General features: G+C 42.4%; 1 protein-coding gene across 1 annotated transcript in view; it reads right to left on the minus strand.

Moving 5' to 3' along the window:
- The window catches only part of LOC117822166 (histone-lysine N-methyltransferase PRDM16-like), a 63390-nt gene extending 37420 nt beyond the window's left edge, over window positions 1-25970 (minus strand). The window contains exon 1 of the mRNA XM_034696841.1: window positions 25739-25970. Within this exon, the coding sequence (XP_034552732.1) occupies window positions 25739-25775 (37 nt within the window). The 5' untranslated portion in view covers window positions 25776-25970. The remainder of the gene's footprint in view (window positions 1-25738) is intronic.
- Window positions 25971-26703: the final 733 nt, after the last annotated feature.

Consider the following 26703-nt stretch of genomic DNA (forward strand, 5'->3'; position numbering starts at 1 on the left):
AAAGTCTCACATTTAATAATGACTATCAGATCAATCATCAGAGCTGCTGCTACTTATTTTTCTACAAATTACAAGTGGACTTATAGGTAAAGTAGCACAAATGTGTGTTTTAAAAATGAATCAAAAAGTGAGGATACACTGATGCAGTGGTTAGACAGAATCAGCTGATATCAGCATTTTTGATAAACATCGCTATCTGCAAATGAAATGCCATGAACAAATGTCTGTAGCAAATTTTCATCTGTTGCATATCTCATGTTTGTGTGCGAGTATACCTGCCTAACAGGTGCTGTTAGGTATCAAAATCGGCTTTTATATAGAAAATCTGTATCAGTATAGGTACTTGTTTTCACAATTGGCGTATGAATATTAAAAAGCTGTGCGATGTCTGAATGCACACATTTTGTAAAATATATCGAGTCAACTAATGCTTTGCTTCAGAGCTATAACTTAAAACTGACAAACTTTCAAATGTTGTACAAGTAAGCTCTGAATCTTAACATACCGACTTTATGGGTGGCTCATAAGTGTTACATACTGCCAGGAGACATTATAATATTAAATCTCACTCTGTTGGCATGGTGAGGTTCAAGCTGTCGGGCACTCACTCCTCTGTGAAAACTTACAGCCTTCCCTTTTTCCTAAAACTTGCGTTCACAGCTGTGCGCACACAAACACCAACCAGCACATGCACATTTCCTCCACATGACATTAAATCTCTGAATTATGGGTTACCAATTTCTAGTCGATGTACTGTGTGCACTTTTTTCTGCTAAGCTGGATGTCTTGAGCCCAGTGTGTTTCCAAGTCCAAACCACACCACGGGACGCTCCTAACCCAGCGGGAACGATCTGAAAAAATAAATACTGCTATAATTACAGAAGAGAGAGACATGGGCCATGTCTGACATGACAAACCCCAGATGGATATCTCAGGCTGACCCTGCGTGTGTGTTTCTGTGTGTGTGTGTGTGTGTGTGTGTGTGTGTGTGTGTGTGTGTGTGTGTGTGTGTGTGTGTGTGTGTGTGTGTGTGTGTGTGTGGTGGGCATGTTGTGTATGTTTGTACCCTCATTTGTGTGAGTTGGTGTGTGTGCTTGAGTGGAAACATGACCTGTGTTCCACGTCTACACGGGCCCCTGCTCTGTGGTGTGTTTTGTGTGTGGGGGGGGGGACATGATGGCGAGAATGAGAATGCTTAGGTAAAGAAAAAGAAGGAAAATCGTATCAGAAACAGGACACACTGACAGAAAGAGAGGGACACAGACAGGAGGACGAGCAACGAAGAGACGGGAAACACAGAGAGACGTCTCTGGATGTGATTTGGGGAAGCTTAGAGTAAATATTTATTTCCCATCGCTGGGCCTGTCAGTGGTAGCGTGATGGATTCACCGCCTGATGTCTTCCAACACACACTGCTGCTATTCAAAGACGCCTGTCCCCCTTGTGTTTATGGTGGCATGACTTGCACTGTGGCCGACTGCTACACAATACCAACAAAAAATCAGATACTTATGCTGTTTGCACACGAATACATGGTCACAACCTCACAATTACACACACAGATACAGTCACACACACACACACACACACACACACACACACACACACACACACACACACACACACACACACACACACACACACACACACACACACACACACAGAGAGAGACAAACACACATGTCTCGTAAATGCATTCCTTTGTTGGAGGGAAGATTACCGGATCAGCTTATCCCTGCCTGTTTGGCACTTTTTCCCTTTGTGTGCATGTGTGTTTGTAAGTGTGTGTTTTGTGTCCATTAATACCTGTCGTTGTGGCTACTGAAATAAGCTGAATCCAAGACATCTCTCTCTAACTCTCCCTAGCTCACATATACACACACTGATGCTCATATACGTCTAATTGATGATGTCTCTGTCTTTGCTGAACATGGAAGGGGCATGAAAAATAGGACTTCTACAAACACGTAAGTGGAGATAAAGAGGACAAAACAAGAGTGAGGGAATAAGCCAATGAGGGAGGACAAAAAGATATATTTTCTGCCACATTATCTCGAGTTTCCACTTCTGTTGAAAATAACTTTTTTCAGAGTTGTGAAATCCTGTCCGGGAAGCTTGCACACATCTAAGTCTCAGGAGGCCGTTTTCCCAGAGAAGGCCAGATCTTTGGCTCATCTCTTCGTAGATGCATCCCAATTGGACAAGCCAGTCTATGATCCTGCAGGCTCTCTGTCCCTCTGCACACCCCCCTTCTGGTCATCCTTCCCCCTCAAACCCTCTGTTTTTATCCCCTCCTATCTTCCAAAATAGTCTTCCTAACGAGTGTTGGCCCATCCCTTTTCCCAGCTATAAAAACAGGCCCTGGTGGCTGAAGATGCTTAGAGAATGTGGTTATTATTGCACATACACACACACACACATTCTGACACAGGGGCCCCTCTCCAGTAGTTTGGTAAATGATGCCCCAAACTTAGCTTGAAGCAGGAATGAGTCCAAGGTTTCTTCTCATCATCATCATCATCATCATCATTCCTCGGCAGGCCCATGACTCAGCCCGAGTCATATTATTTGTTCCAGAAAAAACATCATTTTTTTCTGTCAAGCCTCTCCCTCCCTCTGTTTTCTCTCCTCCTAACTTGCACTGTTATTCTTTCTTTATCGTTTTTTTTTTTGCTTTTAAAATTACTCCTTGTATCTTTCTTTTTCCCATCTCTCCCTCTCTGTCTGTCCCACTCTTTTTACTTAATCCATGCTCTCTTTGCCCACTTTTTTTCCCCCAAGTAGACTGTTCTTTAAGAAGCAGGCCAGAGTAATTCAAACAACATGGCTCTAATTTGCTATGACATGTTTCATTTCTGACCTCACTTCAGATAACCATCTTGCTCTCTCTCTTTCTTTCTGCATGTCCTTTTCTCTCTCACTCACTTTCAGGGAAATGCTTTGGATGAATCTGACCTTTTCGTAGAGGAGGGCGCTCATGCTAACGGTTTTGCGGGTACTCAAAAAGACCAAAATGTTTGCTTTTGCTTTGTAGGTCATTTAAACAAAAGTAATCTTCAGGAGCTAGAATATGCTGGAAGCTCTATGTTACCATCAGTCAGTTTCTTATCTGGATTCAAGAGCTTTTCAGCAATCATGTTTTGAGAAGGCCGCTTTCTTTATACATGGAGTGTGGGCAACAATTATGCAAAGGAGAAGATGCAAGCTGTTTTGCGCTGAAATTTAACTTTATTGGCGGATATTGGCGTAGGAAGGTGGTGGAGGGGGGATGACAGGAAATGACTGAATAGTTCAATTTGGGTGCTGGGGTAAGTCAGAGTGAAAAAAAGTTGACAGGCGCAGCACACTTTGCTGCCAGCCCCAAAAGCCACAAATATGAGCGTGTTCCCTGAGAAGTCGGCCATGTGAAAACAAAAGTGCCTGGCAGTGGGCAGTGGAGGGAGGCTGAGGGAGGAGAGGGAAACTGTACAAGTTTAATTTGGGTGAGAGGTCAACACAAAGCCAAAGCCAGGGGACACTCACCCAAGATGACATGTCTCTCTGCTGGCATTTGCCAACACACATACAGACACCCACATAAAACATGTTGATGCTTCTACTGCTACATTCTACATGCAACCCTTCGGTGTCTTTATTACAGTCTGCAACCCTGTGTGTCGTGCTCTCATCCAGCAAGGGGCACAGAGTTCGTACCCGTCTGCTGAAGGTCAAAAACACTGTGACACACACCATCAGTGCAGCCGCAGGGAGGCAAACTGGTAATTAAATGTTGCTTGAGAAAAAAGTTTTATGATAATTCAATTATTGATTGAGTGATGTTTCCTCTTTTTGGTCACAATTTTCTGTCAAAAAATGAAGACTAAAGCCAGACAAAAGTGGTGATTTGTGAGATGTGAATGGTTGATTCAACAATAGGCTGTAAAAATATTATGCTCCAGTCTATGAACGTGGCTACAGAGCTCTGTAAACTGGCCACATTTTATGACATGGCTGTTAAAGGAAACAGTTTGTGAATTTGAAGCCTTCAGAGAAGAGATACAATGTCTGCAGTGGTGTGACATTATTTAAATTAAGATTTTAAAAATGCATTGACCCCATCTGGGACACTAATGCTAGTCATGTTCATCTCTAACAGAAGCTTTGGTAAACAATGTGGAAGTATCAGACAGTGGTCATCATTGTGTTAAAATGTGGCAGCAGGGTGACCTTTTGGTATGAAAAGTATCTCACATTTACTTATAAGAAAAAAAAGTTATCATAAAATAAGATAATTTCCTGATAAGACCACTCCCGAAACCACAATAACATCTGAAAGCACTGATCATATAACATTGTGAGAGATATTATCCAGTACGTTCTCTCCTCCCTTCCTTTCTCTCTGATTGCAAAGTATCTAGCTCCCCTGTTTACGGTTGACAGAAAGGTGCCAGAAAGTAAGATGGTGCTGATTGATTATTTGCTACCTTTCCCTAATTTTGATAGTGAACTTGCTAACAATTACGTACCGTACTGTATCGAACTGAACCAGACCGCTTGGTGGAAATGCAACTTAATTTGTGACTGTGATTTTTCCTTACAATGTCTTGCATGAGCTCAGGCCAGATATTTTTCTTCAGCATGTAATCCACTCCACAAAAGTGTAAATCCAACCTCCTATCTAATTTAAAAACTGCAAGATTGTCATCAGTGCTGAGCAACAGGACAGATGCTTGGTATCTTTCACATACCCTGTACTCCCTGTGGAAATCCAAGACCACTGCAAATGGCTTGCAAGCCTAAAAACAAGGCCAATGCAAAGCTGCTGAACTGGAGAAGCTAATGCCTTTGGCTGACTCAACAGCTGCGTTTTCCTGCCTCATCCCTCATGTGCACTTTTAAGTGATGTGTGTGTAAATGTGAGTGTGTTTTCCTGATGGAGGAGGCACTTTGTGTGTCTGTGTGTGAACTTACTGTTTATGTGCCTCTGCATGTAGCCATTTGCATAGCCCAGGTCATGAAAAAGACTTCAGTCACAGCTTGTGTGAAGTTAGCCAGAGGCTCACCTCAAGATGTTCACACTCCAGACCTGCCAATTGTAAACAGACTCAACTCTGTCTCTCTACCTCAATCACTCTACCTTTGGTGTTTTTTTGATGGGATGCCTTAAAAGTCGGCTCAAAGGAACAGGACATCGAGAGCGTAAAAGAAGCTTCAAGGATTTTACAGCTAAAAAGTGTTTAGTTGTGTCTTTTTATGAAGTACCTTAACGCAAATGTGACATATGGTGCTGCAGTAATTCACAGTATGTAGTTGATGGTTCTCCTAAGTTAAGATTTTTAGAAACATGTAATGATCTCTTCCTCTGATTCCGTATTGTACGCAGTTTTTAAGTATGATGTTTGCCTATAAGTCGAGACTGATTAAAAGATGATCCCCGGTGTGCCATTGGCCCAGCGGTTACCCACGTGCCACATATGCTAGGCTATAGGCTAGAGGTAGCAGTCGCGAAAGAGGGCTCAACTCCCAGCCTTAATCATTTGTTGCATGTCTTCCCCCACTCTCTGCTCCCCACTTTTCCTGTCTCTCTTCAGCTGTCCTGTCAAATAAAGGAAAAATGCCTAAACATAACTAAAAAAAAATAAAAATTCTAATTGGAACCAAAAAAAGATAACATGTGTAAATAAAGCACTTATGGTATCATTATTTTAATACCATAAAAATAACCAGCAGCCTTATTTATGAATGGTTAGGTAGTGGGCATACATTTTATCTGCTTTTCAATAACATATTCACATACAGATATAAGACAATCTATGTCAGCTCACCATTGGAAATCTTTTTCTTTAAAAAGGCATCATAACTCTGCTTCATTTGTAGTTATCTTGTCCTACTTTTAAGCAACTTCGTGTCTCTCCCTCATTCATCGCCCTGGCATCGTAGCGTTGAGTGACGGCTGGCCTCAGTCACAGAGTGTACACTTGCTTTAAAGATAAGTGGCACCATCTGTTGCAACTAATATTGACATCTGATGACCGAACCCCAAATATAAGACAATCCCACTTTTCTCAGAAGTATTTTATATTGAGGAAATGAAGTGTATTGTATTCAGGCCAATACAAGCTTCCTTAAAAGCCCTGCTTTTTCTTTTTTTAAAACCCTATTTTAATTTTGACTTTCTACTGGATTGGAGGAATGTAGCGTGTCAGCCTAGTATTAATGTTTCACATACTACTACTACTACTAATAGAGGGCACTAAGCCACTACTATGAAAAGGGTGTGTTTCTGTCAGCCTTTAAAAACACATATTCTAACTTTTAAAAACCAGCCAAGTGTAAAATCTGTTTTGGAACATTTTTGGCTCTTTTATTTTGACATTCTGGTGAAGCAGTGGTATGCCATTACTCGTTTTGTATGTTTTTACAAACTTTTCCTTTCAACTACACGATGAAGTCTGGCACATGATTTGAAATTGAAAGTCTACAGATTATCCTGAGGATTTTTTCCACTTGGTGACTCAATTCTGAAGCCTAGCATTGAACCAATGACCCCTCAATGGCCGGCACTTCCTCCAATGGCAGAAAACCTGCAGAGTCAATTTGATTAGCTGAGACTCTTTCTTCCAATACAGCCTCAGGTAATGAGGTATGTCTGGAAGTAGGTGCATGGGGGGCAAGATAGAGTAAGGCTTTGGGGAGGTTGGCTGAGCAGGGCGTGTGCAGGGGGCAAGGGACCCTTCAAACTTCAAAGGCTGCAGATTGGAAACGAAACACACGTTTCGCAGAGGGGGGGAAGAGGAGGGACCACACAAATCTAATTTTGCTAAAAAGGGGAAATGCAGACAATGAGGAGTTGGAGGTAAAGTACTTGTGACCCCACTTTTACCTGGTTACCCCCACCTCTTCAGCCCTTCCTCCCTACTCTCCAGATCTGATTAAGCTGCAGTGGAAGAGAGCCTCCACTCATTAAGGGAGCCTGTCATGACAAATAGAAACACAAAGCATGACCTGCCTTCAATTGGAAACGGATCCACGGTGGAGGGGCAAATAGGGAAGGAGCCAGAGGAAGAGAAAGAGAGAGAGAGATGAAGATAATTGAATCAAGGCTGTGGGGGAAGACAGATAAATCTTATTATTGATACTTCAGTTGAGCAGAGAGACACAGAGCATGAGAGAGAGAGAGAGAGAGAGAGAGAGAGAGAGAGAGAGAGAGAGAGAGAGAGAGAGAGAGAGAGAGAGAGCTCAGCCTCACTTTTTTAAAGGACAGCTAATATATATGGATCATTTGAAGTTTTAAATGGGCATACTATGGAGCAAGATATGACTGTGTATGTATGTGAAATACTTTCCCCCTGTTACAAAACTTGAGGCAATATTTTTTTACTGTCCAATTGCGATTAACGTCTTTTTCTCTATGCAGCCATGAGGTCAGTATAAAATCACACATAGAACATCCAAAGTTGTAAAACACCCAATTGTCTTCTTTTTATGTCTCCCATGATGCCTCTAAACATTTCCAATCACACAAGATGGAAAACCAAGGTGGAAAGCAAACTCTGATTTGTCTTTCCCCAAAACAAGATATTCTCTCCAGAGCAAACACAGAACAAATGTGTCATTTTTCCAGCTTTCCAAAGGCTAATTTGTTGAGGCCTCATGTTGTTATTCTAATGTTCCTTCTCACAGACATGCCAACTAAAACAATTGTTGTCTTGGCAACCATGTTCAGATAGGTGGCTGAGCTGCAACATTACTTTCTAGATGCAAGTGCGGGTGTGTGTGAGCATGTTTGCAAAATACCGGTGCAAGAATTTCAACTTCTCCTCTGTGCTGAGGAGATCACTTGGAAATCTTAGAATATACTCCGTATTGGTCATCCCAGCCATACCCTTTAGTGAGCACACACATACACATTACAAACAAATGAGTGCATCTAGAAAGTAATGTTGTGTCCACATAAAGCCACACAGAAGTTGTAATGAGTTCTCGGCTGGTGTCGATTAATGTGGTCAATAATGGATGAAGAGGACAGAAACTTAAGAGGCAGCCAAACAGAGTAAACTGCCCCACTCGCCTATTTTTCTGTCTCAGTCTTTATCTCTTATATGCAAACATGCTCTGCACAGCTGCATGTACAAAAGTGAGCAAATAGAGAATTTACTTCCACACATGCACACAAACACCAATACAGTAAGAGTGAGAGAGCCAGCTGCCATTTGAAACATTCTGATGTGTAAATAAACACCTCAGAGTTTTCCAGCCAAACAAAACCAATTTTCAAAGCTCTGCAAACAACATCGGACCAATCAAGACACTGGCCTTTCTTTTCTTTAGAGGAACCGCTCAATTAATATGTCACCACAAGTCAAGACCACGAGACCTAGCTAAAATAAGCGAGCCACTTCAACCCGGGCTTCTGGAGGGAGACGAGAGAGGGACATAAATTGCCCTCTTTAGAGTAAAAGAGTCATCCAAAAAACCAATAAGCTGTGAGCAGGCACCTGCAGAACTCAAAATAAATAAGTTGTCTTTTCTTCCCTGTTCCCACTATGCCTACCCGTCATCACATCATGGACAACCTGTAAAAACAATTTTATTTATCCACTTTCACTGGTGATTCCTGAGTTTCTGACGCCACCTACATCACTTTTCTGTTCAGGCCCTGATCAGTACGTCAGAGGTTTAACCGTGTCAAAACACCCTCCTGGTTAAGGTTAATATTTTGGCCAGCAGTCTTCCTTCCACACGTTCTGACTGTCTGTGATGAAAGGAGAGAGGAGCAGCTCTGAGGAGCTGTCACTGTCACAGACACCATGTTGGCTCGCTGCTACGCATCCCTGCATTGTTACCCGCTACACCTGACACTGGCCCTTCCACCTCTGCTGTGTGTGTGTGTGTCTGTTTGTGTGCGTGTTTGTGCGATCTGATCTTAAACACAATGTAGGTATGAAGAGTGGAGGAAGTGTACAAAGTGTCAACTAGATCCCATGATACTAAAACCCAGCAGTGCCCCCCACTCGGAAACGTTATCTACACAGGTACATCATTTACATACCAGCATGAAGTACACACAGGCTCTGATGCAGGTTTATAAAGGAGAGGGATCAAAGGTTTAGTTATACAAATACTTGGTCCTGTTATTATGAACATGAAGAAAATAAAAAGTAATTCTCTTTTGCAATTTACCAAAAGAATATGTGTCCAATCTCAGGCTCGTTAGGAATCTAAAACAATTTGCTGATCCACCTGAGCCTCAAAAAAACTAATGAAGTTCAAAATACTTGCGATAAGAGTTCAAGTATTTAAAAGTCACCCATCTGACCTTGGTTTAGTATCCATTCTTATTTAAGTACCCTAAAATTTGGTGCATAAGAAGCAATTTTAATACCTTTTTTGCAGCTGTATTAAACTGGTGTGACTAACACCAGAGAAAGGTATCTTATGCAGAAAAGGGCATCATCATGACCGCTAGAGCAACTGCCACATCACCTTTTCACACAATCTAATGTAACTGATAGTTTGCCCCAATTCATTGCGTAATGCAATGCATGCTGGGATGACACAGACCAAGCTGGCAGCGTCCCTTTTTGACAGCTTTCCTCCCCCATCAGGTCATAATCATGCAATTAAAGAACACAGTGGCATACTAATAGACAAATAGACATTGCGGGGTGCTGGTTTGATTTAAAAGACTCTTCAAGACAGCAGTGACCATTACCAAGATTGCAAACTCAAAGTGGTGAAAAAGAAGATACAAAACATCTACACACAACTGCGCGTTGTGGACTTTGGTGAAAGCAATGGGAACTGTCACGCAGGGCAGTTGAAAGCTCTTTTTCTCTGGAGGAGTCCCAAAAAACAGACTGTGTCCAATTCCAACGCGACTCATATTCTGGATCTTTAGGCTTATCTGTCAAACGATTACTCGAAATACTATAATACAGACCCTAATCTTGAGTGTTTAACTCTGTTTTACTTTAAAAAACAATATGTAAAGAAGTATTCAAAAACTAAATGCATTATTCCTTTTGTCAGGACAAGGAAAAAGGGAGATTGAAGTTGAGAACATGATGGCGCAGTCCATTCATCGCTTCTCCTCCACGTGATATTGGTTTCAAAGGTAGACTTGGGAATAAAGACACAGGTTAGCACATGAGGACCCTTGTCCAACCCATGCTCTGTGTGTGTGTGTGTGTGTGTGTGTGTGTGTGTGTGTGTGTGTGTGTGTGTGTGTGTGTGTGTGTGTGTGTGTTTTGAGTGTGTATACAACTGTGTGTGTGTGTGTCTTGGCAGACCCAGATGGCAGGCGGGCAAGGGGGAAGGTGGGCCAAGCGGACAGGAAGCAGTAAAGGAGAGTTCTGGTTACGAGGATCAGACGGCGGGACGGACCACGCTCAAAGCTACCGCCGCTACCTTAGTCAAGGTGTCGGTTACACTACTGGACACTGGGGACACACACACACACACACACTCTTGTATATACACCCTCCAAGGGATACTCTGAGTGTGTGTGCGAATGCATGTCTCTTACTATCCCTATTAACATGCTAAGGTAAATGCACGCGTACATGCACATGTATTCTGTCGCACACAGACTCTCACACGGCCTGGCCCGCCCCACCCCCGCTTCAACCGAGCAGATCCACTTAAAAGGGCTCGTATCAATTGTCAACGGCCATGTTTAGTTGTTTAGGCCCCTTCTCTGCACTGATGAGGACCAGACCATGGAAAATGCAGCCACCCATTAGCCACATGTTGCTTCTAATACTGACCTAATAAAATGCCTTTCCCCCTGCCACAAAGGGTTCATCTAGCCTGCCACACAGAGAGATGACGACTGGTGTGAGGAAGACAGGAAACAAAAATGTGAGAAGTGATGGAGGGATATGTGATGAACAAAGATGAAGAGCAGGAGAAAGAGAGGCGCTTACAAATAAAGACGTTAACAGTTTCAAAGAAAGAGGGAAGCGCATAGGCCTGCTGCTAATTTCCCGCCCTGAGTGCAGTAATCTGAGGGGAAGATTAAGGTGAAGGAGTTATTCTTGACTATTTTATTAAGAGGTGCTTTAGGCGCTGGAAGAAGGGGCTTTAGCACTCCTCCAGCAGCGTGCCATACAATACAAGACAAACATTTGCTGTTATTTCACCAAAGTACTCTCAGATGTGCTGGGTCGGGGCCTTGCCTTTTGCCGAGGAGGAACTTGGCATCAAAGTTCCCTGCAGTCTTCTGAAAACAAAAATCTGCCCTTCTTTTCCGTGGGTCCTGCCCTGAGCCTGCGCCCGTCAGATAAATAGCGAGGTGTCAAGAGAAAGGAAGGCAAACCTCACACCTAGTTTTAATTAAAAGAGAGAGCAGGTCAGGCGAAGAGGAGGAAGCAAAAAGGAGCCACAGGAAGACTCATGAATCTGTTTATTAGATTAAAATAAAGTTCTCATGGCAAACTGTGAACTTAGGAGAACCGACATAATATAAGTCGTGTTTTTTTGTAGCATGGATGAAATGACTGTTGCCCATACAATTGATTCCTATTCAGTAGAAATGTATAATATATTAACAGGAGCTGAAAAAGCTTCTGTTATGTATATATTTTAAACATTTATCAACAAAAAAAAACCAAAAAAAGGGTATCCCTCCCTATGTTATAAAAATAGAAATATATGAGGTGCACTATGTTTCAAAGTCTTAAAATGATGTCAGAGAAATCATTGAATGCAACACCCACCTGCCTCTCATGTTTTCGTGTATGGTTTTGCATTGCTTCACTCTGCCTTTCTTAAACTCTTTCTGCCCTGCAGTGCTGCTTAAAAACAAGATGCCTATGTCAGTCCATGTGTGTGCATGCGGTTATCCGAGTCAGCTTTAACTGCATTCAGGGAAATCACAAATAACATATTTGCAAAGCCAGCGTGGTGCTAAAACAAAGACATCAAGATGCATTTCAACAACCCCACCACCACTACCACTTTGAACAACGTGCAGGTCCCCGAGTGCAAACATTTGTTCACAATAATGTCTTTCTTTTTAATTAAAATGGCTTTAATTGACACGTCTCGAAAACCTCAGGAACTCTGTGTTGAACGGTCAACACGGACAGACAGAAACCACAGAAGTGGCCGTTTCAACCACTCATAAAACACAATTCAGAAACCGGATCTTCCTCTTTCCTTTTCTGTACCCGAAAGAGAGGATGTGGTGAGACTTGATGAGGAGAGAGATGGTGAGTGAAGAAGACATGAGACTTGGGAAGCCTCTCCTTAAAGCAAACTTTAAAAGTTCTGAGTGTGCATCTCAGGATTTAGAAATACAATTGAGCCTGGCTGATTAAACTTTTAAAAGAAGAAAGGTAACGAGTGGAAAATGTGACTGATTTCAATGAAAAAAGGTCATGCACATATTATGCACCCTGATGTAAAATATTAACCCCTGAAATGTATCAAATATAAAAAATCCATGCCTAACAGTGTAAAAGTATGAGTGTAGAATTTCACTTTAATGCGCTAATGTTCTAACAGAGCTGTAACATCCATATGAAGGTTGTTATGGTAAAAGCTGACAGAAGAAGCAGCCCAGTTAGTGACATCATCCAAGTCCTATAGGTGATGATGTGTGAACTGTACAGGGACGGGCAGCTGTGGCTGGGAATGGGCAGCAGGAGTGAGATACTTTGGATGTTCAGACATGATGGCAGATGATGTTTAAGACAGAATGTAGTTGAAGGGAAGTAGAGTTGAATAACTTAAGCTTGACAAAAGTCTATGACAGCTGTTGGGTTGAAGCAGTGCTTATCAAAATTTTCTAAATACATCAATGTAGCGATGTTTTGTTTTTTTCAAGCCTGAGTTGGAACATGGAAAGCCAGTCAAAACACTTGTGAGTGAAGCTTGCTGAGAGATTGTCTGCCTGATTTAAAATTCAGGGAACAACAATGTTATCCATATAATAACTAAGCCAGTCAAGCTTCACTCTGCCACACTGGTGGAACCGGTCTGCCCTTGCTGTTGGAGGCCGTACAGGACAAGTAACCACTGCTTTCCTGAACAGGGATTTGTATGTGTGGTGGTGTGTGTGTGTCTGTCTGTGTGCATTCTCTTTCTTGGACAGAGTAAAAACAGAAACAGAAACTTCAGATTCCCTTTTTTCTGTCCACCATGCACTATCAATATATATGTATGCTGTGTATAAAATAAAACAGGAAGACTGGTAAACACACCACACACTGTTTATCAGTAGATTCACATAACTGTTCTCTAGTTAATGTGATAAGTTTGACCTTATCTGATGGTTAATACACATTTTATTCCACCTCCATTAGCCAATTGCCCAAATCTTAAGTTATCTGCATGGATACCTATCGGCCATAACAATATGACCAACTCGACCACAGACTCTACTTTTAAAACCTTCCACATATTCAGTTTTTGTTGAAAGGTAATAATTGTACTTTTATATGTATTATTGAAATTGCTATGAGAGAGGTGTCGTTGGGGATCTGGACCGCATTATACTGAAAGGCGCTCCCAATATTTTGCTCGCTTATGTTAATGGAGTTGACAAAATATTTGGAGCGCCTGTCATTATAACCCATCACAACTTCAACAATTAGTATAAGGTGCCTTTCTGACCATGTCAAAAAGGTAAATGTAGAAGCTTTCTGAAAGTAGAATTTATGGAAGAGCTGTTGTTTGGGTCATACTGTTACAGCTGATCTTTAGTGCATACACAAACCAACTGCTTATATCTACATCTACCAGGCACATAAGCAGACTTATTAATGAAACAACTATGTTTATGCACTCAGGTATTAAGTCTTGAAATCTAGCCCACTGAGCTTTGCACTTCTACTCAAAATAAATCAGAGCTGCATTATGTTTTGCTGGTCAAATATCATGATGTAACTGATTCTCATTGGTGCCTTTCAGGAACAATTTTCCCATATTTGTACAAATCTCTCCTGTCTCCACTCTACCAGGTGAACCCCTGCTCCACCGGAAACCTATCCTTTCCCTGCATGGAGACCATACAATTAATACAGGCCTTGGACTTTGCCTTTGGGACACTGAGCATCACACAGACGCGAGCTTGTAATAGAGCTATTTGTTTTCCTCAGAAAGCTGTCCAAATGTCCTCACTGGGATCGCTAGACTGCACAAAGGCGAGCTATGAATTGGTCAAATCCACTGGGGCAGGCTATTGATTAGGCCCACGGCTAGTAGGACGCAGATATGCAACTAAATTAGATATTTGTGTGTGTGTGTAAGTTTGTGTGTCTTTGTGTGTGCGCATGGGGTAAAAGCAACATACTCTGCATCAATCACTGGTCAAGTTTTATTAACCATAGACATCTTCTCATTGTACAACACAATATCGTCTAGACAAACCAATCACAGACTGACTCTCCACCTTAATAAAAGGATAAGATGTGATTAAACCCCTTTTTATTTTCTTATGTGTTTATTCAGCAGGGGAAGTGTTTATTTTTCAACAAGCAGAAAAGCTGTGTATTGTTTAATGAGTATCCAATTTTCATCAGAACCTCTTCAGCCCAATATATCAACCATAAAAAATACAGCTTTTATACCTTTAGATGAGTTTAAAACACATTTTTGATTTATCAACCTGTTACTAAACTAAATTAGTTGTTTATTTTTTTTATTTCAACAGTGTTAGTTTTTTCAGACTGGTTGACAGCTCTTTGTAATATCTATGGAATGACAAACACTTAGATAAAAAGAACAACTTTTCACTGGCTCCCTCATCTTTTCCATTTCTCACTCACATCCGCTGTCCCCCCCCCCTCTCCAACATCTCCCTTTTCAACAAGAGCAGTTTGTCAGGGTCAGAAAGCAATTTAAAACCTCTCGTAATGAGAGTCAGCGAGAGAGAGAGAGAGAGAAGTGAGAGAGGGAAAAGTTAAAGGGAGGGAGAGAAGGAGAGATGAGGTAGTGGGGTGGAGAGAAGAAGAGGATGAGGAAGGAGGGAGGAGGGAGGGGTAGGCTGGGGTGTCAGCCATCAAAGCAGGCCAGGAGAAAAGAAGGCCAGGTGCTGGTTGTGGGAATGTGCCGTCCATGGTTCCAGGGACCGGGGAGCTGGTGGGGGCTATGAGGGGGGTGAGCAGGGTGGTAATTAGCCAAGCCTGGAGGAGAGAGAGAGGGCCCTCCAGGGCCCGCGGGGATAGCCCCTCCGAGAGGATACCATTTGCACTTCTACAGGAGCCGCCAGCCCCGGGCCACAAAGAAGGGGAAAAGGGGAACTATGGCATCCTTTATCAGGCTGGACAAAGACGCCGCATCTTTTCAAAGGAGACCGGAGAGAGAGAGAAACTCCAGTGTTCCAGAAAAGGAGGGGAAAAAGTGAAAAAGAGAAGAGAAGAAAGACTCTGAGGACTGGTCAGGAGAGAGACAGAGAGAGAGATGCCAGTGTGTGGGTTGCAAAGCGAGACAGGAGGTTACGGTCATACTCTGACCCAGCCAGTCCTCTGAGACATCAGAAATTCACTAGTGTCCCACACACATACATACACAGACAGGACATAGAGTTGGATTACTAAACTATATTCCCACTGCAACTAAAAACAATACCATGATGTTTTTTTAACATTTCAATCATCCACTGCAGTTCCCATCAGTTCCAGAGCAATGAAAATATGAAATGTCTCTTAAATCAATGGAAAGGTTCGCTGCAAAATAAGAGTCCAGTCTGCTTTACGAATGTTCATCTCATGGGAGAGAAGCAGACCCAGTGGGTAAGGAGCCAAAATGGCCACCCTCTACCTTTGACATTATCAGGGAATCTTAAGAGTTTTGCCCTCCTGTAGAGAGAAGGAAAGTGGAGGTCACTGACATTACTTTTACCTATTACCTTTGTAGTACAGCTGCACTGGGGGGTGAATGGGGGTCTTTGAGGCTGTCGTGCTTTGTGCTCCCTGTTGGAGAGCAACCTGACAGCCTTAGCTGAGTGGGGGCCAAAGGTCAGACAGGTCAGGTGATAAGGCATTTCAGTCCTGCATATTAGGGCCCCAGACTAAAGACGTCTGAAAAACTTTAAGGATACCCCCCTTTCTCTGTGCCTCTCCCCATCTTATCTTTTCTCTTCCCCCTCTCTGTCCTCTCACTCCCTCGCTCTTCTCTCTCTGGACACAAAATGCCATTTGTTGTCCGTCAGTCAGTAGCGCAGGGCCCCGGTCGGACCCGGCGCTGAAAGCTCCATTCACACACCCTCTCACCCAGGGATGTTTTTGCAATTCAATATTTTCACACGCAGGCAGCTTCATCGTTACTTTGGAACCGTACACTTGGCAGGATGAGGCTGGGGGCCTCTGGGACAGAGGGGCTGAGAGGTGGAGGGGTGGAGCAGAAGGGGTCAACACAGAGGAATCCTGGTGTCGGGAGGGGACGGCCCTGTGCCCGCTAATGGGCCATCTTGAAATGTTTTAGCCAAGACCCCTTCAACACCTACACACACACACACTCACACACACACACACATGCTCAGGATGGTAACACGCATACACATTCTGAAATACTCATCACTTTAGAACCAATCTAACCAGGTTAACTAGAAGCACTCTTACTTCCATCATCAAAATTTCTGGACTAATGCAGTCACACTATCCAACCAGAAAAAGATTTTCTTCCCTCTCTCTCACACGAGACAGTATCTTGCCCACATCCCACTGTTCATAGTAAGTCACAAGGCTCCTTTGAAAGTATTTCTTAATACAGCACAGAAAAATCAGCATTAGCGAATTTATGAAAAATGCCCTTTGAAAATATAAGCTTCTTATTCAATGGGTGTTGTGCACAGCTCACAAGCAAACAGGAAACAACAGGTCAAAAAACAAGAAATATCCACAATGAAAGCGTTCATGGAAATGTGCCTCTTTTTCACAGAACTATTGTGGGGGATTTGCTCCAATTCTTCATCTGTTAAACACCAGGATTTGCTTAGCATACAGAGTGGCTGAGGTAAATGGAGGGCCTGCAATGAGAGGGAGCTCTTAATATATTTATCCTGTGCACCACACTCTACTTAATGAAATTAAACCACACCAATTGTGGCCCTTTGTCTTTGGGGATTTCAGTAATCAACATGCCACCAGTTTTCATTTTGTATGAAAATAAATGGCAGCCAGTGATATGGGCCTAATTGTGTTGCACCGAGGAGGAGTTGGGTGAGGGAGGAAACTTGCGGCAGTGATGTAGTGGAGCCCATTTTCATGGACAGCGGCACTCAAGAGAGGTGGTCAAATAAGCAGAGGCATTCATCTGGGGACCGGTACACCACCCTCTCCCCCTCGCTCCCTCCTTCTCTTTCTATCCATCATACTCACAAAGAAAGTTAGCCAAGTATTAAACAAATAGAGAACTGGTGAGCCCTACGCACTAGCGCCTGGCAGGGTCACTGGATAATGACAGCTCAATTACAGTGAATCTGCTTGTACACTCCCCCCCTCCTGCAACCCACAATCCCTACAGCTGCCCCACCCAGCACGGCAAATTTGTCAAACTCCCCAAAACGATGGGTCTGACAGTGTAATCGCTAACCGTCCCCTCCGACATGAAAGAAGTCTTTATCTGGCCGAATCAAAGAACCTGATCTCGGAGAGAAAAGGGTGGGGGGGGCTGACTAGAGAAAAGAAATAGTCCCGCTCAGCCCCTGTGAGACACGGAGATGGTTCTAATCCGCTTTAATGAGACACTGCGTGCCCATCTTTGTGGTAATGACGAAACACAGCGAGAAAGACAATGAGGGGGGATGAGAGGGGATAAGGGGTGGAAGAGATAGAAGAGAAGATGGAGCCAAGGCTTTGAACTGGCGGTCTGATGAAAGGAAGAGCAGGCTGATGGAGTTTAAAGTGATGCTGCCACTACACACACTACTGTCTGTTTCAAAGACAGACAGACAAACAGCCCAGGGGACAGAGCAGTTTGTCTGCTTATCATATCTACACAGGATGAGCCATCAGCAGCAGCACCCAAAGGGGACTTGTGTGTGTGTGTGTGTGTGTGTGTGTGTGTGTGTGTGTGTGTGTGTGTGTGTGTGTGTGTGTGTGTGTGTGTGTGTGTGTGTGTGTGTGTGTGTGTGTGTGTGTGTACGAGAAATACAAAAACTTGCTACAATAATAAATAAGACAAATACTTGACTTGAAGATTTTTGGATTTATGTTAGCATTTCAGGCTAATCAAAGGTCACATTAAACCCTGTGCATTAATGACTGAAAGTAGAAAAACTTTCTGTTATCACATAAAACTAATTTCACCTACATATTTAGTTGGCTGTTTCTTGCTATGTCACTTTCCTGTACATGCACAGTACATAAATGTCTGCTTTTATAAAGACTGTTTGCATAATTACATCTTAAAAAATGTGCGTCAAGTGTTTTAATGTCTTACACTGTTGTGAATAATCCAAATCTTCCTGTTTCAAAAAATTACTAATTTTGTACATCATGTTCACAACAACTTCCTCGAAATCTTGCATTTGGACAGCAGAATTTTGTTAGGCCATAAAATTAGCCTAAGCATACCTTGTCATGTAAGTATTTCTGTGGAAACATAGTGATACATTAGATATTTTAATGCTTGCCCAGCTTTCTTTTGTACAAAAATGTTGTCCTCACGCTGGCACAAACGTCCCAGCACAGAGAACAGAGAACATGGCTGAATGAAAGACAAGAACAGGAAGTTCAGCACTGAATAAAGAGCTGGGTGAGGACAAATGAAGAAATAAAAGGAAAGGGAGAAAGAGAGGGAGAAAGTGAGCAGGCTAATACCAAACAAATCAGGATTAGACCCAGATAAGACTAGTCACAATGCTGAGCAATCCCTTTGGATATCACAATGCAACCGGGAATCATGAGGGCTGCTAAAACACGCTAATTAGGGACTCGGCACATTTGCCTCTTGTTTTGCAAACAACACACACTGTTTAACAGCGGGTGGTGCACAATCACAGCAGACACACAGAGAGATAATCATTTAGCATTAATCAGGACACTCAAGAAGTAAGGATGAGGTATTTCCAATGGGATTACTCATGCAGTTGTGGTGTATTCTTAGCCATAAGAATCTTTGAGACATGGCCCAGTGGTAGTGGGATGTAACTCGATAAGCAGCCACAGGTCAAGACAAAATGCATTTCACTGCAGGGTAATGGCTTTTCATTTTTTGAGCCCCCTTTCCGCCAACACATACTGCTGTTCAAATGCCGCTCAGCTATTTTTAACAAGACCCTGCCCCCATCTGCAGGCTGAAAACGAGGGATATGAGGAGAGACGAAGAACAGGGGGCTGCTCAAAAAGAAAACATCAGGGGTATATCTTCAACTCTCTCAGGCAGCCACAGTCTGCCCTGCCAAATGATCGGGAGATTGCTGTGTTTTTACAAACATGGCGGATGAGGTCATGGTGCAGAGAGGAATATTTGCCAACTGGATAATGTGAGGTCAACGTATCAATGAAATGAATGGGATTTAGCGCCATGTGCAAGAGCTTAATGCTGTCGTATTTATATGTCAACTCAAAATTTGACTTAGCCAGCGTGAGAGCAGGCAGGTTGCATGGGGCTGAAATTTGTGTGAGTGTGCGAGCATGCATGTATGTGTGTGTGTGTGTGTGTGTGTGTGTGTGTGTGTGTGTGTGTGTGTGTGTGTGTGTGTGTGTGTGTGTGTGTGTGTGTGTGTGTGTGTGTGTCTGGGAGTGCGTGTGTGCCTGCATGTGTCCAGGTGTAAGACGTGCCCACCCATTGCTGCGCCAGACTCAGCCAAGGTCAAAGCTCAGAACTGTGACAGGACCTCTGAAAACTGTACAAAATGGTGTGCTAACACACACACACACACACACACACACACACACACACACACACACACACACACACACACACACACACACACACACACACACCATTGAAGCACACACTCACAGATATTTAGCCAGCCAACAGTGCCAGCTCATGCTGTTAGGATGACATTTACACTCAACCTTTCTAGTTTGTGATTGATTGGGGTTAAATCCTAACATTGCCCAAAAATATGTCACCGCTAAGGTGTGTGTGGGTGTGTGGAAATGGGTGTGTGTTCAATGAGTGTTCATCTGCATTAGCATGTATGGTTTCTTAGCCTGTGTTACATATAGCACAGGGCTAAAAAAAAGGCTAGTCAGTTTGCAAGGCTTCACCAAGTCTCAGCTTTTGTTTTAGTCACACTGTTTATAAAATTGTGCTCAAGCTCAACTGGAATTGCAATTTCTGCTCACTTTCACAACCAAAGACCAAACCTCTGTGCTGAATTCTCATTTCTCTGAGACACTGTATCTGTCTGGAATTTCAGAGAATAGGCAATTGACTCAAACTCAACACAGAATACAGATGAATTACTTAGCATGCCAGAAGAAACTGGGATTCATTCAGAAGTCATTCCAACACCCACATTTTAAGTTATTTTCACAATTTATAGCGACTGTAATCCACACGACTAGATACATCTCTTTTCCAAAGGACACTCAGCCAAAACAGCAGCAGCAGCAGCACATTTAGCAACTGAGTGAATAACAATAAAAGCATTTCCCTGGAGATAAAACACTGTGTTCTGGGAGGAAGAGAGGGAGTCAATGATAGTATTAAAAGGCTGGAAGTGGAACACTCGTAAAAACAGACTATTAAAACAAATGATTGTAATACTCCATTTGAACTATCCTCACATAAATTAACCTTGCCCCTTTAAGCTTTAGATGCAGGTAATTCTCAAAGTAACCAGCTCCTGTTTCTTGTAACTTTCTTTTTGTAGAGATCATGGACACTGTCTTTATTGGCTAACTGTTTCAGTGATGTAGGACAGTCATGAGAGCAGAGACTTCTGACTTCTCCGTCCCTCTTGAGGATTTTACAAGGAAGAACATTATTGAAGAGTCTGCTCTCACAGTAAATAAAATGACATGGTTACAGTTAGTATTTGTTTTATATTATGTGAATAAAATGTGGACCATATGAGACTGAAACAGACAGTGGATTGATAAGTGACCAGCTCTAACTAGGAACAAAACCTTAACCCAACCTCAACCAAATCAACTTACAATGAGAACATTCATTTGTTAATAAATACATAGATTTGTGGTTTGGGGATGAATAAATGCATCTTATCAGTTTTGAGATTCTGGCTGAAAGATTTTGTCCCTTTGAAGAATATTTCAAATGTAGTTGTCTTACTGTAAGTAGTTACAGTAAGGTATTTCACTGGCTTCTCTGAGACGCAGAACGAGGAAATAAATATGGAAAGAGGATTGAGAGCCTCACCGCTCACAACACACACTGAACTGTATCCTTCATGTGCATTCACCAGAATCCAACAAACTTCCCTAATCAAGTACTTATGTAGAATATGTGGCTGTGCCAAATGTGGACTGATGCAATTAGTTAGGCTACACAATTTTTCAATCCTTCAAAAATTGACAGAAATGGTCCTAAAATCAATCCAAACGCTCAGGGAAAAACAAACTCCCCAATAGCATAAAGGAAGTAAATGAAGCGTTTATGAATCAAAAAATCTGATTCAACAAAATCAATGCTGACCACAACATCTCTCTGATTGGATGCCATGCATTCTTTCTGCTCTGTAGATGCAGTAAAAATCTGACATAACCTGAATGGCTTGAATTTTGGGGTTGAAAAAGTAATGAGTCTGTGACTGTCGTAGTGCCCAAAGTCAGTCGTCTTATGAAGAGATGTAAAACTGTAAAAGTGGTGATGCCTGATCCAGAGAGCTGCTAAGATCATTCACATCATCACACATGAATGCAAATGGGCTCTATGGAGCCACAAGAGTCTCGGGTTACCCTGCTGTGTTTTATCTATGAAAAGTCTAGGGTAATAAAATCAAGATCTCACCGGTATTTTGGTATTTCTCACAGGTTTGTCCAACATTTCATAATGAGGGGAGATACATAGGCTAAATGCCCTGTTGTCTAAAATCAGTAGGATCAAAGTTAGCCCTCATCATTTGTAACAGTGTAAGCAGGCAAAATAAACTTGAATTGCCAAAATGATACCATAATTGATGAAGTGATCCGCAATTAGCAAAGTAAGAATCCTCCAAAAGATTTTTACAAATTTCTGTTCATATGAGGAATGAGAAAATTCCTCAAAATAGAGAGATATGCCTTAAAGAACAACAGACAGTGCATGCATTTAAGGCACTATACACTGATTTGATTTTCTTTGTATTTTAATGGTTTGATCATTGTATGTCCAGGCCCTAATCTGTGAACATGGCAGAGTGCAATCTGACAAACAGTACAGCTGCATAGCAGTAATACATGGGAGCCAAGCTGTAGGGGAGCCTGAGCATTTAGCCAGAAGTTCAACATAGCTACCATTGTTGCTTTTAAAGTGTTATGGGTTGGGTTTTATTACTTCTGTCAAAACATCAGAAGCTGTTGAGCCAGGCCAAGTTCATGACTGGGAGTTCATCTAATAAGGGCCGTTTAACACAAAGATCAATAGGATATCTGGCAATTAGTGCATTTAGGCCAGAAAAAGAGAGTAGCACAAAAAGAGGTGTATATGAGAGAAGAAGTGTCAGAACTGTTCAGTGTGAAGGTTTAGCAGAGGGAGGGGGTTCGTTTGTGCAAAATCAGCAAAAATCGAAATGGAAAAAAATCTGGTGTTTAGAAAAATGAAAACTCACGCGAGATGTATTTCATTGACCCGGTAATGCAGAGGCCACAGCTACAAAATTATGTTTTTTAAAAATCAATAACAAATAAGTGCAGATAAGAATCAGTGTATATCCAACACCTCCCTGTTTCTCCGACTGTAGTTGAAGCTGTTACATGTTTCTGTTTGAGCAATATTTCTTTGAAATTCTGGGACGGTTGTAAGCGGTTGTAAACATGCAACAGAGCGCGAGGGCAGCGTCTGTCTGCGAGCCGGAGTCATATGGTCTCACCTGCATGCATGAAAAAAACGGAATTAATTTAGGCGAATTTAAAACTGCGAATGGACTCAACACAATCTTAAAAAGTACATCCACGAGATGAGTGCTGCGCACAGAAATTAAGCACAGGCACACAGGGACAGTGTTAAACGATGAGGAGACAGTGTGTGCCAAAAGCTTGTTCATTGTCTCTCTGACTGTCAATTATCTACTGAATTACCTGTACAGATTTTTAGTGTTTGAAATAACGATAGACCGAGTGAAGACGATATCTTAAATTAAATGAGAGTTATAGGGCTCACGTGCACGTATTAGAAATGCACTTATTTTAAAATATGGGAAATTGCTGTTCTATGAAAATTGTAATAAATAATCAATGCAAATGTAGAGCATGGTTCAAAATCATCAGAGTAAATTGAACAGGATTAAATTCGCTTCATGACGCGTCTGATCTTATGGTCTTCAGAAATCCAATAATGAACGTGTTAATGATGCGTGGGGGCAGGGGGAGAGAAGTTTCTTTTAAAAAAAACTTGCCTCTGAGAGATATCATATTAAAGTCCAAACGCACCAGCACTCACTTCACCTTGACCCCAAAGCATTATGTAAACAAACCAGGACGATTACACACTAATCAATGCGACCCCTCTTAAAGCACATATTCATACTCTGCATATGAGCCTGTAGAGTCGAGGCCTTTAACGTTTCGTCTGTGTGTGCAATCTGCCGAGAGGAGAAAATACACACGAGGTTTAAAAATAAATGATAAAGCAGCTGCTGAGCATTGCTGCAGGCCTTCTGCATTCAGCTAAAGGAGAGCGTTTTACCTAAGCAGCAGAATAAGAGAAAAAAAATCAGGCTGGAATATTCTCCCACGCGCCGTATTCAAAAGTTGTGGGCCTGCATGTTTTGAATGGTCAGAAGAACATGATATATTTCCCTGCATGCTCTGTTTCTCTCTGCTGCCACTGCAACACAACACATGAGAGGCCTGTGGGCTGCAGAGGCTCCTCTGCCCCGATGTGAGAGTGCTACAAAGCCAGGTATTTGTGTTCATTAGCACTCGGATCAACAGACTATCAAGGCTGTTTAGAGATCAAGACCAAGTGCAATTACAGGCAACAAGCACGATCCTCGACATGTTTAAGTATTTTCACTGAGAGGCCCAATTAGAGTTTTGCCTTTCAATTCTTTTCTTTTTTCCCCCTCTTTTCTTTTTTTGTCTTCCACTTTTGCGGGGACTTGTTCCAAGTGCACAAATTATTGAGAACATGCAGGAAAGGGATGACAAAAACATGAATGTTAAAACGCTGTTGTGTGTGTTTTTAATTATTTGTCTGAATGCGTTTGTGAAGAAACCCTTACTGGATATTTACAATATGCAAGAGTAAGCATTTTTTTTAAATGTATTTGAAGAAGTGAAAGCTCGTTAAAAAATTAGACGTTTCAGGTTGAACATATTTTTTAATTTTGCTTGTGGTCTAAAATGTAAATATCAATGTTTCTCTTTCTTTAAAGGCTGAATTATGTCTCCCATAAATATCCAGGCTCACGTTGAATTGGGGCCAGCAGCTCTGGCAACGTTACAACGCTTTAAAAGGCCTGTAAACATGCAACCAACCATACCAAACATAAAAACAATAACAGCTTCATTTAAAAAATATTCTTATTTTATTAAACATGTCTTTCAATATGAACGAATTCCATGCGTAACGCGTCCTGCGTTTAAGCCCTGCATTTTCACAAAAGTGCAAATCGAAAGTCATTTTGGGTAAATTATCGTCTGAGAGACATTTTAAGACACAACAAAAGCAGAGGCTAAAGGCCTTCATAAATCGTCAACTTGTAAAGCAAATGTCTCTTAAATTAGCTGAGTGTAAAAAGCAGATTGACCCACATAATTAGCCGTAGAAACACAGTACACTCATGGAGTCAAAAGGAGATGGTGTAAACAAACGCGATTCATAAATCAACCCGCCAACAATAAACAAATGTCAACAAAACAACAAACGTGGTCTATTTCAAACAACAAGGTGCTGATGTTCAAAAGAGTCAATGCATGATTTTTTTCCGTGTGACGCGAGCAGCAGTCCACTTAGTAGTAGTAGTATGGGCGCTTTCTTGCACAGGACGCATTATTGATTGGCATTCCCTGGAGGAGGAACCAGCATGCAGCAGTCCGCAGGGCCCCGGACCAAAATAAGTTACAGGAAAGCGAGAGATTCTGCGGTTCAAGCAGGACCGAATAAAAAAAATATAAAGTATTGCACTTCTGACTGAATTCACATCTTGGCGGCTCCGTTTCTCAGCGAGGAGAAGAGTGCGCTGAGCTCGGTGTGTGAGCTGAGCAGCAACAGCTCGCAGCAGAGCAGTGCCACAGCGCCCACTACTTCAAAAGCCGGGAATATGATTTCACAAGACTCTGTACGGCTCTATAAAAAAGTTACTATCCTTTTCAACAACTTTCTCGGTAACTTTCGGGAAACGAATCTGCGCTTCAACTTAAGCAGCGACACCAAAAAGAGCAAAAATACAAGATGGAGCTCAGTGTTTATGTGTGGAGCGGAATCAGCTAAAGCACCAGCGGCGTTTCTCATCACACATGAAACTTTGTGACACCGGGAACAACCGAAGCCAAGACCGCAGCATGCAGGAGAACGAGAGCGCGTGAAGCCGGAGCGAGGCACGTTTTCAGCAGAAAAGTTAACTCTGGACAAAGAGAAACCGCTTCGCTTAAGGATATGACAAATGACAAGGACACACTGGACATGTTCACACGCAGGAGTTTGGAGCCGGCGGCGGAAAGCGGTAAGAAGAGGGAAAAAGAAGACCTACTTTTTGCCAGTTTTCTCGCCCTCGCCTTGGATCTCATCTTGTCGGCTTGTAGATTCCTCTCGTCGTCCTCCGTGAGCCCAGAAGCTGCAACAACACTATCTTCATCTCACCAGCATTGTCAGTTTGGACACCTTCGCACATGCGCACAGGCCATTCAATCTGACACCCTCGCCGTGGCCAAAAAACTTTCCAATGTATTCATCATCATCACTTTTTTGTCCTATCGTCTCCCCTTTAGATCACTTATCTCTTCCCCTCCTCCTCCTCTTCCTCCTCCTCCTCCTGCTCTCCCCTCACCAGTTCACCTACCCTTCCTCCCCCACTTCGCCATCCCCTTACTCTCGTCCCCCTCCTCACCCCAACAATTCCCCCACCATCCAGCCCATTCAGCTCCTGCCAGCACCCTCTTGGATTTTTACCCCTTTAACTGCGACAACTTGGTTTTCTGCGAGCGGCGGTGGACACCAGGAGGTATGGTGAGGTCAAGGTCATATTATTAAAAAAAACCATTTTATTATTATTCAAATTAAAGTTTTAAAGATTATATTATTTCATATTGCAATTTAGTAGTATTTTATATCCATTATGCCGTGGAATGTGAACAAAATAATTCTTCTTTCTGCATTTACAGGCTCAAAAAAGTTTGTGCGTGGGCTTTTGACGCAGAGGTTATTTTTAACTTAATTAATGCAAATGCAGGCGTAAATAGGTGTGAAACTTGATTGGAGTTGCACTTTGTGTGTGTGTGTGTGTGTGTGTGTGTGTGTGTGTGTGTGTGTGTGTGTGTGTGTGTGTGTGTGTGTGTGTGTAAACCGTGTTGCCCTCAGGACAAGCAGCGGCCAGCAGCTGTTTGACGCATGCACGGAGCCTCCATCAGCAGAAGAGAAGTCCAGGCTGTTTTTTTTTCCTTCTTTCTTTCTTTCCACCAATGTTCACATTGTTACAATCGTATTTGTAGCAGTTAT

This window comes from Notolabrus celidotus, chromosome 11 (genome assembly GCF_009762535.1).
Source record: "Notolabrus celidotus isolate fNotCel1 chromosome 11, fNotCel1.pri, whole genome shotgun sequence".
In the NCBI taxonomy this organism is placed as follows: domain Eukaryota; kingdom Metazoa; phylum Chordata; class Actinopteri; order Labriformes; family Labridae; genus Notolabrus; species Notolabrus celidotus.